The 14,649-nt window shown below is 38.2% G+C and overlaps 1 protein-coding gene across 1 annotated transcript; it reads right to left on the bottom strand.

The window, feature by feature from the left end:
• Positions 1–488: 488 nt before the first annotated feature.
• On the bottom strand, positions 489–2,339 carry LOC120170554 (transcription factor bHLH112-like). Its single transcript, XM_039178507.1, has 7 exons — positions 2,068–2,339; positions 1,543–1,966; positions 1,349–1,465; positions 1,215–1,280; positions 1,066–1,131; positions 946–996; positions 489–856 (listed from the first exon to the last, which is right to left on the bottom strand). Exons 1-7 carry the CDS (start codon positions 2,322–2,324, stop codon positions 707–709), a joined length of 1,131 nt encoding a protein of 376 aa, XP_039034438.1. The 5' UTR covers positions 2,325–2,339; the 3' UTR covers positions 489–706.
• Between the last annotated feature and the right edge of the window lie 12,310 nt (positions 2,340–14,649).

Below are 14,649 nucleotides of genomic sequence, written 5' to 3'. Positions count from 1 at the left end.
TCTTTGGCATTACTTAATAAACTTGCATTATACCTCGTGATTATAAGAGCTGATTGAAAGCAAAAATTTGAGGGGGGAAATAGACCTACATAGGTCTTTGTACAAGTATTCCATTGAAAGAAGTAAATAGTTGAGTCATAGTAAGCCTCCTACATATATAAGAGATTGATGTTGATAAAAAAAATCATCTTAAAACCTACACCTTAATCATAAAAGATTAACACGTCATAAAATTATAAATTTGATCTTTAAATAATATAAATATAATAAATAACAATAATATTCGTTTATTTATTGATGATGATGAAATGGACGACTACATATACATGTACCCAACAGGAACAAAGGAGGCTGTTTTAGCCCCCGCTTCTGCTAACTTCAGCTTCTAATGTCAACAAACAACAAGACACAGAATTTAATATTAAAAGTTGAAATTAATGTTGATTTCAACTGAATTTAGCACCTGGTCCTATTGCTAATCACCTCCAAACCATAATTAACATGTAAAAAAACTTGGATTATTGAAAAAGACAAAGAAAACCTATGGTTGTCTTCCTATTGCTAGCCCTACATTATCATTCCTGCTTTGTAGCAGCTGACCATCTTTGGAGCTGCACTTGTCCTTTATCTTTTGTTCTCTTGTAGCTCTCTTTCTAGATACTCTATTACTATTGCTGGAGTTGTTGTACAGCTCCATTTTGCTGATCTACCTGAAAGCTGCACCAAACGTCGGTGTCCAGAAATCAACCGGGGTCTCAGTGGTAACAGGGAATGTGCTCAACACCGGCACTAAACACAGCCCCCGGCTTCTTAGGTCTTGTTTCGGTCCTTCTTGGTATTTCAACTTATCAGTATTCTGCGAGACAAGAAAAAAATACAATTTGTCCGAACAAGCAACTTTTTTCATTATTAATTGGAATAGTACTAGTTGGTGTTTATTAATACCTGTTGTTGTATGGAAGCTGTTGCTTGTTTCATATATGGAGTACTTAATACCTGAAATCACGTAAAAGAAACATTACTTCGGTCCAAATTTAGAACTTGATGTATGGAAGTGGAACATACATTGACTTGATCATGGAGGAACATGATGTATTCGATGGCTTCATGTAGAACTGATGCAGTATCAGTCTGTAGAAAAAAGAAAGTAAAAACATACAGATTAACCCAAAGTAAGGATTTTAATTACGTAGAAGAAAATTCCAAAAATTTACCTTTCCGAACGGTGAAACCAGTTGCTGGAGGGCAGTGATTCGGTCCCCTAGCTTCTCTTTCCTAACCTGATAAAAAAAATACAGTAAATTGATGCTCCAGCTTAAAAGTTGGTCAAATTTATGCAGGATGGTACCTTAAAAGTTGGTAATGGCGATGGAGTTTCAAGTCTTGGCCTTTTCAATGGAGCTTCAGTACTACTTCCTTTCTTCATCACTGAACTTGAGTTTTTTTGAACTTCTTCGACATTAGTCTGCGAATACCAATTCCAATGAATGAACAACAAGAATTGTATGCTTTTATATGTCTCATCAAATTTTATTAATTAACCTTCGTCGTCGGGCTGGAGCAATTCGGTTTCTCTTCGAACGGCGAAGGCGAAAAGCCGGGTTTAACGTCGTTTACACATGTTGCTGTGGCGGAAGCGTTCCAGAAGGATGTGTCGTTGGAGAATTGCAAGCCACCTGCAGGGTGCTGCTGCTTTGTCAATGCTGGCCTTATGGAAGGAGCACCACTGTAAGTGGCGGTGGAAGACATGTAATTGATTGACTGGTCGTTGAAAAGTGATTGTTGTTGGGGTACTTGTGGATCGATTTCGAACAAAGTTTGTAACAGCGTCGATGCGCAGTCATTTGAGGCTGAACCCATCGAAAAACAAGAAGATAACCCCTGACAATCTTCACCGGAACTCAACCTTGAACCGGTAACTTCTTGCGTAATCGAATCAAAACACTCGGTTCTCCCATTACTCCGACTGCAAGCAAAGAAGACGATGAAACAAGTACATGTACTCGAAAACTTCAACCACAACAGCTTCATATTTAATCATCAAAGAACATCAAATTAATTACTTACAGGGAAAACTGGTTCCAGTCTGATGTTGTGGACGATGAAAGACCGAACCCCATCATCTGTAAGGTGGAATCAATCAAAATACTGGTGCCATAATTATGATCAGAATCGTTGGACCTTGCCTTGATGTCAACCATATCGGTTCCCAACCCGAAGCTTCCGATATCAGAAAACAGCGGAGAATTACACCCTGTGAACATGGGTTTCGTCGGATTCCACCATGTTTCTTCACAAATCCCTGCATTAAATTCTTCTGCCATGGCCCAATTTTTTTTTTTTTGTTCTGTTTTTTTGGCTTGGTGGGAGATTGTTGCTTGGAGTTGAAACGTTATTTATATATAATGGAATTATATGTGTGGTAGAGATTCTGTAGTTTATATAATATGGATTTGGTTCAAGTGGTCTACGGGGTTATTGTATTGGAAATTACCAAAGTTGGTTGACATTTCAAGGGATGCTTGGACAAATGGGAGAGAAATCATTTTAAATCGAATTATTTTCATTATTAATTTAATAAAAGGAAAAAAATTACCATCAACCAATTTATCTAATAGAAAATTGACAAGGAAAATATCTGTAATAAGGTTAGGAGTTTGGCTCTTGGCACCGATAATCAAATAAATTGGGATAGGAGTATTATTCCTCAAAATGGATATCTACAAAACTTAATTAGGAATAATCAATCAATATATCAAATAGACTATTCAATTAACATTCTCATTAATCTTTAACGGTGAATGACTTGATTGATATCATTTAAATAATTAAATGATATGATTGATAAAATTTATAATTCAATGATCTAAATAGAAGCTTCCTCACACGAATCAAACGATCTTGGTGATAAAAGAATTGTTATTATTTTTTGAGATTCCGAATTGAAGCACTAAAAATACCAAAAATGTGAAGGTTTAATGTAAAGTGATTGAGAGTTATATTTGAATAAATATTATCTTGTATTTACCTTAAATTAATAAAAAAAATAGAATCTTCCTCGTAGTTAAGTGACTATTGAAGTTGTTTACCTTTTGTAACAAATTAATAGTCTTGCCTTTGTTTTAATTATGAATTCACCCTCTCTTTATACTAAAGGTCGATAAATTATGTAAAGATAATCTTTTTAGTCAATGACTTTTCTAATCTTATAAAATGATCATTAAATTTCTTAAATGGATACATAATAGTCCCTTGCAATATTAAAGTAGTAATAATTTTGATAAATTTAAGGATCATTTTGTAATACTTTAGTTTAAAATCCCTTTAATAGCAATTTGATGAAATTTAGTGACTATTTTGTAATTATTTTAAAAAATAATGACTATTTTTTAATATTTATAAGTTTATTAACCAAAATATTTTTGGGTAAAGTACACAAATGGTCCCTCAACTATATTGTACTACTTTGTTAAGTCCTTTGACTATTAAAAGTTATAAAATGGTCCTCTAGAGTGTTACTTTGTTAAGTCCCTTGACTATTAAAAGTTACAAAATGGCCACCCGACTATTCATTATGTTCAAAATTTGTCTCTTTTCATTAAAAATTGACATTATTCTAAGCTAAACGTTAACCTGCTAACTGTGATATGATAAAATTTGATCTCGGAATCTCAAATGATTATCATATCTCAGTCATCATGCTAACGTCCAACATAGACAACCACTAATTTTTTAATAAAAATGATGACTTTGGAACATAATGAATAATCAAGTGACTATTTTTAACTTTTAATAGTCGAAAGACTTAATAAAACAATACCTTATAGTCGGGGACCATTTATGTACTTTACCTAATATTTTTTTATATAATCCAATAATCTCTAATGTAGTTTATCCTTATAAAAGGCAAGAATTTAATTCTTCTATTTGCTGGGATGATTACGAGAATATCATATCTTACAGATACAACTACTTGAAACTAAAACTAAGAGAGAACAATACTCTCTTTACCCGATGAATTCTTTAATTCTTCCATTTTAATTCTCTGTTTTTATTTTTATAAAGCAACAAAATAGAAGAAGCAAAAGTGGAATTGGTTTAACAAAGGCGGATTACCAAACAACTAAAATGACTCCTAATATGTGTGGTCTTTTTCATATTAAGAAAATTTGTGAATTTTTCAAAATGAGATAAGTCAACGCCTTAAAGTCAATTCTATTTTAGTAAAGTGAAAGTTGAAACCATAAAAAAATTTAAATTCGTTGTCCACCATGAATCCTAGAAATTAAGGATTGAAATTAATTGGATGTGACGAGATTGATTGAGTTTAACTTTCATTAATCATAATTTATATATGTATGATTTTTAATTTATATTTTATTTTGATTTAAATTTTATTAAGGGTGAGTTTTATATAGATATATTATGGTTATCAATTCATCTATTTTTACTTTATAATGATTGATTATGATAAAGTTTATGTATATGGGCAAATGCATAATTTTATATTAGGAGTGAACTTCTAAAATTTTAAAAAGAGACAAACATATAAAATTTGATGTAGACAAAAAATATATTTTTAATAGAAAATACATAAAAAATTAAAATATATAGTGTCAACACACATTTTTCGTCCTACTAGGATTCAAATTCCTAAAAATAAGATAGAATTTTAGGATTCAAACTCCTAAAAATAGGATAACATTTTGCTAGGATTCAAACTCCTAAAAATAGGATAGAGTTCTACTAAGATTTAAATTCCTAAAGATAGGATTCACAAGCACTATAAATAGCCATTGTAACTCACCATTGTAAGACACGATTTACGCACAAAACACAGAGGAAAGCACGAAAAATACAAAGGCAAAGCTATTGTAAACGATTCGAAAAGGAAATAAAAGGTAGCATCTTTTTTTATCTTTTTTTTTTGCATGTACACGTTATTTTTCTTGAGATTTGGTTCGAATAACCTAAAACGTGGGTTGCGCCGATGACCAAAAAGGGGTGGGGTTTCGAAGTTTCGAACATAGATCTACTCCCGAGGCATATTCATTTTTTTAAGTATTTAATATTCCCCCAATTACTTCGAAATTTGACCCCTGATTTTTTTTGTTCCAATTTAATCCCTTCATATTTTAATTCATTTTCTTGATTTCGCATTTTTTACCTATTATACTATATTTTATTTGTTATTATTTTCACTAACAATTATATCTATATATTTTTTATATATTATTATTTGTTTCCTCCTCTTCTTTTTATTCGTATATATATATATATTATGTACATATAACTACATATATGTATTTTAATGTTTCATTCTAACATCTATTTACGTATATTACCTTTTATCATTATTATATATATTATATTTATTGCTTTATTTTCTTTATGCGTATTTTATTTATTTATATATATTACCTTTTTTATTTTATATTTATACTATTATTTACTATCATTTTTCTATGCTTTATTTATTTATTTATTATTTTATTTTATTTCTTTTTATTTTGGTTGAATTGATTGATTTATTTTATTTATTTTATTTTATTTTTTTATATCTAACATGTTTCTCAACTCTTTAAGGGTACATTTTCAATCGAACATAGGTAAGTTTTGGATCGTTATTTTTACCTTTTAATTTAAAATTACAATTTTCTTAATTAAGACAACTGAAAATTACGTAGTACCGAAAGGGCGGTTCAAGGGTTCTAATCCTTCCTTGACCGTAACCGACTCCCGAGCCCGACATATTTCTGGTAAGACGCAGATCAGGTAAGAAATAGGGTATCCGATCAACCCATTTGTTTTAAATAAATGATCCGTGGCGACTCCAATCCATTTACCTAAGTCGAAGCCCAATTCCGGGGGCCCAACCGAAAGACGGTTGCGACAGCTTGGCGACTCCGCTGGGGACGCAGGTAAGCGAGTCAGGCTAAGGTAATTTCCAGTTGTCTTTTTAACGAAAAGGGTAAGTTTGAATTTTAAGGCAACATTTCGATCCTTATTACTTACTTCTGGTTATATTTTTTTTCGAGTAAATAGTTGGACTGACCGTTTTATAATGATTTCAGCTTTCCAAACTTTTTCATCCAAAGGCTCTATACCCGAGCTCCGAACCCTTTTAAGTGGGGGTGAAAGCGACGCCTTCGTGTGAATTTATTCACCGTGTGGGCCTAGCAAGTAGCCTTCGGGATACATATACCTTATGCCTTCGTGTGAATTTATTCTCCATGTGGGCATAAGGGAATGTTTCCTCTCGAGTTTAACTTAGTCTATACAAGCCTGTGATGGGTTTAGGATTAAGGGTCTGGTAAGCCCAAGGGGGCACCAACAAGGAGAACTCAGGTACCGTTTCTAGAACCTAAACTGGGAGACCATGGAGAATTAGAGCCTACCCTGAAACCACATTTCTGAAATCTAAGATTTTTTTACCTAACCATGTCTTTTTTTCCTTTCGTCATTTATTTATTTATTTATTTATTTTACTAACATTTCTGTCTTTGTGTTTGTTTTTTTATCATTTGCATCATAACAAGAGGCTATTGATCCTTAAAAAGCGTTTGTTACACACAAAATAATCTGAATTAATGGACAAAGGTGTTGTAATACAAGAGATTAAGAACGCCGAGGCACGACTATGGTCCGAGATGACTCAGAAAGATAAGGGAGACATTCTTCAGGGGAACTACGTGTCAGAGCTGGTTAGCTATGCCTCTGTCAGCCTGAAACAGAATGATGTCCAAGAGTTGCGAAACATTTGGGACAGTTGGAAGAATGACAGAAAGCAGAAGTTCAGCCAACGATATGGTGATATTGCCCTCTTACTTCATGTCAAGATTGATGAGCCCCTGCTCCGAGCACTGATTCAATTCTGGAACCCGGGATATAGTTGCTTCACCTTTAACTTGGAGGACATGGTGCCCACTATCGAAGAGTATACCACACTACTGCACTGCGAAAGCATCAAACTAGAGAGGGCATATATTAAACATATCAAGATTCAGCCTTTCAAGAACGGATTGGCCAAGATTGTAGGGGTTGATGAAAAGTGGGTGACTGATCGACTCCGGCACAAAGGTAACGGGCAAAGAATTGAGTGGATCCACATAAGGCAACTAATAAAGGACCACCCTGATGAATGGAAGACTATAGACCTTTTTGCACTAGGTCTGTATGGCTTGATCATCTTTCTGAAGGTTTTGGGATGCATTGACGCAGCCGTAGTAGAATTATTTGAACAATTTCCAAGGCAAGTCAACCCAGCACCGACCATCTTAGCCGAGACCTTTCGGTCCCTTAATCATTGCAGAAGAACTGGTGGAGGAAGGTTCATTGGGTGTGTTCAACTCCTTCAAGTCTGGATTCACAGCCACTTCTAGAAGACTAGCGGGGTTGCCTACCGCCGATTCAGCACTACCTATTCACCATTAGGAGAGTTCATCACTATGAAATGGCATGAAGGAGCTTCGAAGGAAAAATGGATAAAGGTCTTCACGCATCTTCAGGATCAGGATATTACCTGGAGGGCTCCCTGGTTGTTCCTCAGTGATGTTCTTTTCAAGTGTGGGGATTCTGACACTATGACCCTACTTGGACTTTGGGGTGCAGTTGGGTATGCTCCGTTGTTGGCACTTAGACAATATGGGGCACGTCAGTTTGTCCCAGCAACATATGAATTATCTACATCAGAATTTATGTATCACGGTGACAGCTATAAGAAGATGATCAAGGAAGCAGCCGAGTCATGGAAGAAAGTATTCCGGATGGATGTTGTGGCTGCCAAGAACATGCTTACCCTGGATTATGTGGAATGGCGAAGATTGAGGAAAAATGACAATATTTCGGTACCAGACTGTGAGGACACCCGAACTATGGAAGAACATCTCAAGCCTGTCCCTTCTGAACTTGAGATAGCCAAGACAGAGTTTGAAGCTGTGAATAATGAGCTGAGGCAGAGGATAAAAGAACTTGAGGCTGAGCGCTATCAGTGGAAGCTGGATGCCGACTCTCAGAAAGATAAAGCAGACAAACTGGAAAAGGAACAGAAAAGAGTCCGTTTCGAGCTCGAAGACTTAAGAAAGGGGTATCAAGATGCTGTCAAGGATAACTCCAAGTTGAAAGTGTCCTCCGAGTACTGGAAAGATGAAGCTCACAGCCTGAAAAGAAAGTTTGAAGGGCCTGATGAGAAAGCCTGGAAGGAACAGATGAAGATTGCTCAGAAGGGCTTAGCAGATAGTCAACGTCAAAACCAACGCTTGAGAACCCAGATGGCTGATCTAGAGAAGCAGTACGAGAGAGGTATCAAAACAATAGCTGAGTTAGAAACTATTGTAAATGGATTCAAAAAGCAAGTGAATTAGCTTCAGATAGTGCCTTTTGATGGAGGTCTGCAGTGGCGTTTCCGTTGGGAGCAAGCACAACAAAGGGTGAAGGCCAGAGACGCAGTCATCCGAGACTTCCTAGATCAAGTACAGAAGGCAGCCCGTCATCTTCATGGCCTGGCTAGGGAAGCCGGAGTGGTTCTATAAGGTATTCAACCAGTGACAGATGAAGGTAGAAGACTTGTCAATCTACTAGAAGCTATTCGGGGTTTAGAAGATTTAGTCCGAGTGTTCCTTTAATTGTTTTTATGTCTCTTACAAGATAAGATATTTTTGTCTGAATAAAGATTATTTATAATAATGAACACTTTTTTTTCTGGATCAGTGCCTCTAAGCTGCATACATCATGCATTGCATTCTATATTTCATGTTTATTTCTATATTTTCCATGTTTTTACATTCGTATTAACAAACAGAACATGTCTCAGAAAGTGAAAGAGAAAACACCAAGTCTACCACTACAGACATTAAATACGCATCATCCACATAATACCCGAGCAAAGAAGAGACAAATGGAGGCCATAATGGAAAAACTCGAGGAGAACATGACGAGACTGCAAAAAGAATTGGAAGACAGGATGGCTCAAAATAGTCAAAGCACCCTGGAGTCCATCAAGAAGAACCAGGAGTCATTGGTTGATCAAATTTTGGCCAAGTTATCTGGATTACAGCAAGCTAGTGCAGTAGAGGGAGGTTCCTCCGGAGGGGTAATCATATCACCAGCCCCACAGGTGGTTATCTCACCCGAGATCATACCAACACCACAAGAGAACTCTTCTTCTGTCAAAAGAAAAGTACCATATGCTGTAAAGGTACAAACTTCCACAACTAATCCTGATAATCATCCAGATGATTACGGTATCCCAGATTTCGATGAAGATGACAAAATGAAGAAGATAGAAGAAAAGATCAGGATGCTAGAAGATCGAATGAAGTTGGTCCAGGGGGATCATGTCTATTATGGAGTGGACGCAAGATAGCTGAGCCTAGTTCCAGATTTGGTGCTTCCGCCAAAATTTAAAGTTCTTGATTTTGAAAAATTCGATGGAAACAACTGCCAATCTTCCCATATCACTATGTTCTGTCGGAAGATGACAGGATATGGAGGGAATGACCAACTCCTGATCCACTGCTTTCAGGAGAGCTTGTCCGGTTCTGCTATCTGTTGGTACAACCAGCTCAGTCGAACTCATATCAAAACATGGAAAGACTTAGCCAAGTCCTTCCTAGAACAATATAAACATATCAACGATATGAGACCAGACCGGGTTATGCTACAGAGCTTGGAAAAGAAGCACAATGAAAGTTTCCGATAATATGCACAGCGATGGAGGGATTTGTCTGTGCAAGTTCATCCGCCCTTGGATGAAAAGGAGACTAGAAAGTTATTTGTACAAACTCTAAAGGCACCTTATTTCGGGCACCTGGTGGCAATTACATATGGAGGTTTCTCAGATCTAGTTATGGCTGGCGAAATGATTGAGTTGGCCATTAAACAAGGGAAAATCGAAGGAGGAGACTCTAGTAAAAAGCCTCTCATGAAGAACAAAGATCGAGAGGTTAACAATGTTGACACCTACAACGTCAACAAGGGCGTTACGGTCTCAAGCTCAAAGACCGCTGCAGTTGTACCATCTGGTACTTCTAATCAAGCTCAGAGAGAACCAAGGAAAGAAAGGGAAAGAGAGCAGTTCGATCCCATTCCCATGACATATAAAGAATTATATCAACAACTCTTTGATACTCATGCAGTTTCGCCTTACCCAATGGATCCGATGAAACCCCATATCCGAGATGGTATGACGAGAATGCAAACTGTGAATACCATGGCAGTGTGCAAGGACATTCGATCGAAGGTTGTCTCGCATTCAAGAGGCTTGTACAATGAATGCGGAACAAAAATTGGATCACTTTCAACTCTGAAACACCGAACGTCACCCAGAATCCTTTGCCTAATCACCCAGAGACTGGAATAAATGCAATCACCACCAGGGACGGCAAGAGAGTCAAAACCAATATTTCATAAGTCAAAACTCCTTTGGCCTGGGTATGGAACCAAATGGTGAAGGCGGGGCTTCTTACACCGCAGTCATGTCCAACAAGGAATGAAGGTGGTAATTATTGCTTCTATCATGATGAAGAGGGACATAAAGTGCAAGGATGTTCCGAGTTCCGAACATTAGTCCAGCTCATGATGGACCATAGGGAGCTGGAGTTTTACGAAGAAGTTCAGGATTCCCCGGAAGCAGACATTTGTGCTACTGAAAGAGCATCAGACAAGAGATTCGGTAGGGGTAGTCCTTTGATCATTACCCCTAAGGTGAAGATGTCAACAGTAGCTCCACAAGGAAAGGTGGTGATTACAGACCCTCGACCTTTTTAGTACAAAGATAATCGGCAAGTACCATGAAAGTACGGATGCCAGGTGAGTACTTCCGAAGGATATGACAACAATGTGGGGCAAAGACAACTAGAGCCCTTCAAGGAAGATGTATTGACTATCAATGAACCTATCAAGGAGGAAGAAGCTAAAAAGTTCCTCAAATTTCTGAAGCATAGTGAGTACAGTGTTGTAGAATAGCTCCACAACTTGCCGACATGCACTTCAATGTTGGCACTATTATTAAGCTCGGAAGCACATCAGGAGGCACTTTTGAAAGTCTTGAATCAAACGTTCGTACCACAGGACATACCCGTCAGTAAGATGGATCGACTGGTGAATAATATTCAAGCCGATAATCTCATCTCGTTTTCAGATGATGAGATTCCATTCGGAGGAAGAGGCCGAACAAAGGCATTGCACATCACTACCTACTGCAAGGGGCATACTCTGCCAAGTGTATTGATTGACAACGGCTCATCTCTGAACGTAATGCCTTTAGCCACTTTGAAAAGGCTGCCAATAGATACCTCTCATATGAGGGCATGCCAGAACGTTGTCCGAGCATTTGACGGAACCAAGAGAGAGGTAATTGGCAAGATCGAGGTGCCATTGACCATCGGATCAGCCACCTACAACATTGAGTTTCTGGTGATGGATATTATGCCTTCTTACAACTGTCTTTTGGGAAGGCCATGGATTCATCAAGCTGGTGCAGTACCATCCACACTGCACCAGAAGGTTAAATTTGTTATTGACGTGGCCTTAGTAATTATCAATGCTGAGGAAGACGTTGTGGAAAGTGTGACCACGGAGGCCCCATACATCGAGGTAGATGAGGAGGCGGTGGAATGTTCATTCCGCTCCTTGGAATTTGTGAATGCCACCTTTGTAGCAAAAGGAAAAACGATTCCTAGACCCCGGCTTTCCAAGTGTACCAGAATGGAGATCATGCAAACATTGGGACAAGGTGCCAAGACTAGAAGAGGTTTTGGGAAATTTCTGCAAGGGAGGATTGATCCAGTCTTTCCCGTTTCAAAGCCAGATCAGTTTGGGCTCGACTTTCAGCCCAGTTACCATGAAAGGAGAAGAGAAGTTTAAAAGAACCGAGAAAGAAGACTAGCCAGGTTGACTGGAAATGAACTTCAATGGGAGCCCATGACATTCCCACCTCTTTGCCACACATTCAAGACAGGTGGATATGTGTTTGAAACCACCCCAGCAAATTTAGATCCGGATTTGGAAGAACTGAGCATTAATGTCGTAACCACTGGAAATGCTGATGACATCGTTAGATCTGGGATATGCCCTTTGCCACCTGGGTTCGTGCCTAGCAGTTGGACGGTCGAAGAACTACCTGTATTTTACAAGAATTTTTCAGAGTAATATTCGGACTGTCCCTATTTACCTATACCCGGGGCAATAGGTGATCTTTTGTAAGGGTGAATAAATATTAGGTTTAAGTTCAATAAAAGATGTAATTTTTTTCTTTCTCTTTTCATGGCAAACAAATTTTCCTTTAGTTCCTTTTGAATTCATTATCTATCCTCTTTATTTCTATACTTCATTTCCACTTTCCCTAAAAACTTAATTCTTGATTATTTCGTGTGGAATATTTTTTTTTCTCACACATATTTTCCCATCTTTCAGATCCCCAGATAACGATAATGTAGGCACTAATGATCCTGATCTAGAGGTGGATTTTGAATCGGTCATTTGTCTCGGGGAATTTGATGAACGCAACACTGAAGAGGAGTGCAACTTGCCTACTGAATTGTTGAGAATAGTAGAAAGAGAAGATAAACAAATACTGCCCCATAAAGAGACAATCGAAATCTTGAATCTGGGCACGGAGGAAGATCGAAAGGAGGTTAAAATCGGTACAACTCTTTTGGCTGAAGCAAGACAAAACCTGATAGATTTACTTCAGGAATACAAAGAGGTGTTCGCCTGGTCATATCAAGACATGCCTGGACTAGACACAGATATGGTAGTCCACAAACTTCCAATTAAACCAGAATGCAAACCAGTGCAGCAGAAAATGAGAAGGATGCGGCCATAAATGCTCCTCAAGATCAAGGAAGAAGTCAAGAAACAATTTGATGCCAGATTTCTTCAAGTGGCCAAATATCCGGAGTGGGTGGCCAACATAGTGCTTGTGCCGAAGAAGGACGGGAAAGTACGCATATGTGTCGATTACCGGGACCTTAACAAGGCAAGTCCTAAAGACAACTTTCCTCTGCCACACATAGACACTCTTGTGGACAATACAGCTGGGAGAAATTACTTTTCATTCATGGATGGATTTTCGGGATACAATCAGATCAAGATGTACCCTGAGGACATGGAGAAGACCACTTTTGTCACAATGTGGGGGACTTTCTGTTACAAAGTGATGCCTTTCGGATTAAAGAATGCTGGGGCAACATATCAGAGAGCCATGGTAACCCTGTTCCATGGCATGATACACAAAGAAATCGAGGTTTATGTCGACATCATGATTATCAAGGCACAAACCGAAAACGAACATGTCAAGCATTTGAGAAAGCTCTTCTAGAGACTAAGGAAGTTCCAGCTTCGATTGAACCCTAACAAGTGTACTTTTGGGGTAACATCCGGGAAATTGTTAGGTTTCGTGGTCAGCAGAGAAGGCATTGAGGTTGATCCTGACAAGGTTAAGGCTATCCAGAATCTACCCCCACCTCGAACATAAAAGGAGGTCCGAGGTTTTCTGGGTAGATTGAATTACATAGCACGGTTCATATCTCAGTTAACCGATAAGTGTGATCCAATCTTCCGACTTCTCCGAAAGAACAGCCCTGGGGCATGGAACGAAAACTGTCAGATCGCATTCGAGAAGGTGAATGAATACTTATCTCATACTCCTATTTTAATGCCTCCCATCTCAGGCAAACCTTTATTCTTGTACCTTTCCATATTCGAGAACTCAATGGGTTGTGTCCTGGGTCAACATGACGAGTCTGGAAGAAAAGAAAGAGCCATCTACTATCTGAGTAAGAAGTTCACTAATTGCGAGATCAGATATCCGCCTATCGAGAAAGTTTGTTGTGCTTTAGTTTGGGCTACAAAAAGACTCAAACAATACATGTTGTATCACACCACTTGGTTGATTTCCAAGTTAGATCCTTTAAAATACATGATGGGTGTACCTGCTCTGTCTGGAAGGTTAGCCCGATGGCAGATGTTATTGTCTGAATTCGACATTGAGTACGTGAGCCAGAAAGCCATAAAAGGAAGCGCCATATCGGATTTCTTAGCAAGCAGAACCAACGAGAATTATGAGCCACTAGACTTTGATTTCCCAGATGAGGACTTGATGGCTCTATCTTTAGAGGAAGCAGTTACTTCAATAGACAGTTCCTGGAGAATGTACTTCGATGGGGCATCCAATGCATTAGGACATGGTATTGGGGCAATATTGATCTCTCCGGAAGGGAGTCACTACCCATTTACCAGCAGACTAAAATTCGATTGTACCAACAACGTGGCAGAATACGAAGCTTGTGTCTTAGGAATTCGAGCTGCGCTGGGGAAAAGTGTAAAGACCTTGCGGGTGTACGGAGATTCAGCATTAGTAATTTATCAGCTCCGTGGAGAATGGGAAACCAAAGATACAAAATTGATAGAATACCAGAAGCTAATGTTGGATTTGCTCGAAGAATTCGATGAAGTCACTTTCCACTATGTGCCAAGAGAAGAAAATCAAATGGCTGATGCTTTGGCTACCTTGGCAGCCGCATTCAAACTTGGCGGGGAATCTGAAATGATGCCAATCGACATGCAGTCGTATGAGTACCCGGCTCATTGCTACCAGATTGAAGAAACAAAAGACACTAAGCCTTGGTACTACGATATTTTGCAGTA

Source organism: Hibiscus syriacus, unplaced genomic scaffold (assembly GCF_006381635.1).
Source record: "Hibiscus syriacus cultivar Baekdansim isolate YM2019G1 unplaced genomic scaffold, ASM638163v2 tig00111783_pilon, whole genome shotgun sequence".
NCBI lineage: Eukaryota > Viridiplantae > Streptophyta > Magnoliopsida > Malvales > Malvaceae > Hibiscus > Hibiscus syriacus.
Note: the sequence above shows the minus strand (reverse complement) of the source record. Positions and strands in the feature narration are given on the sequence as shown.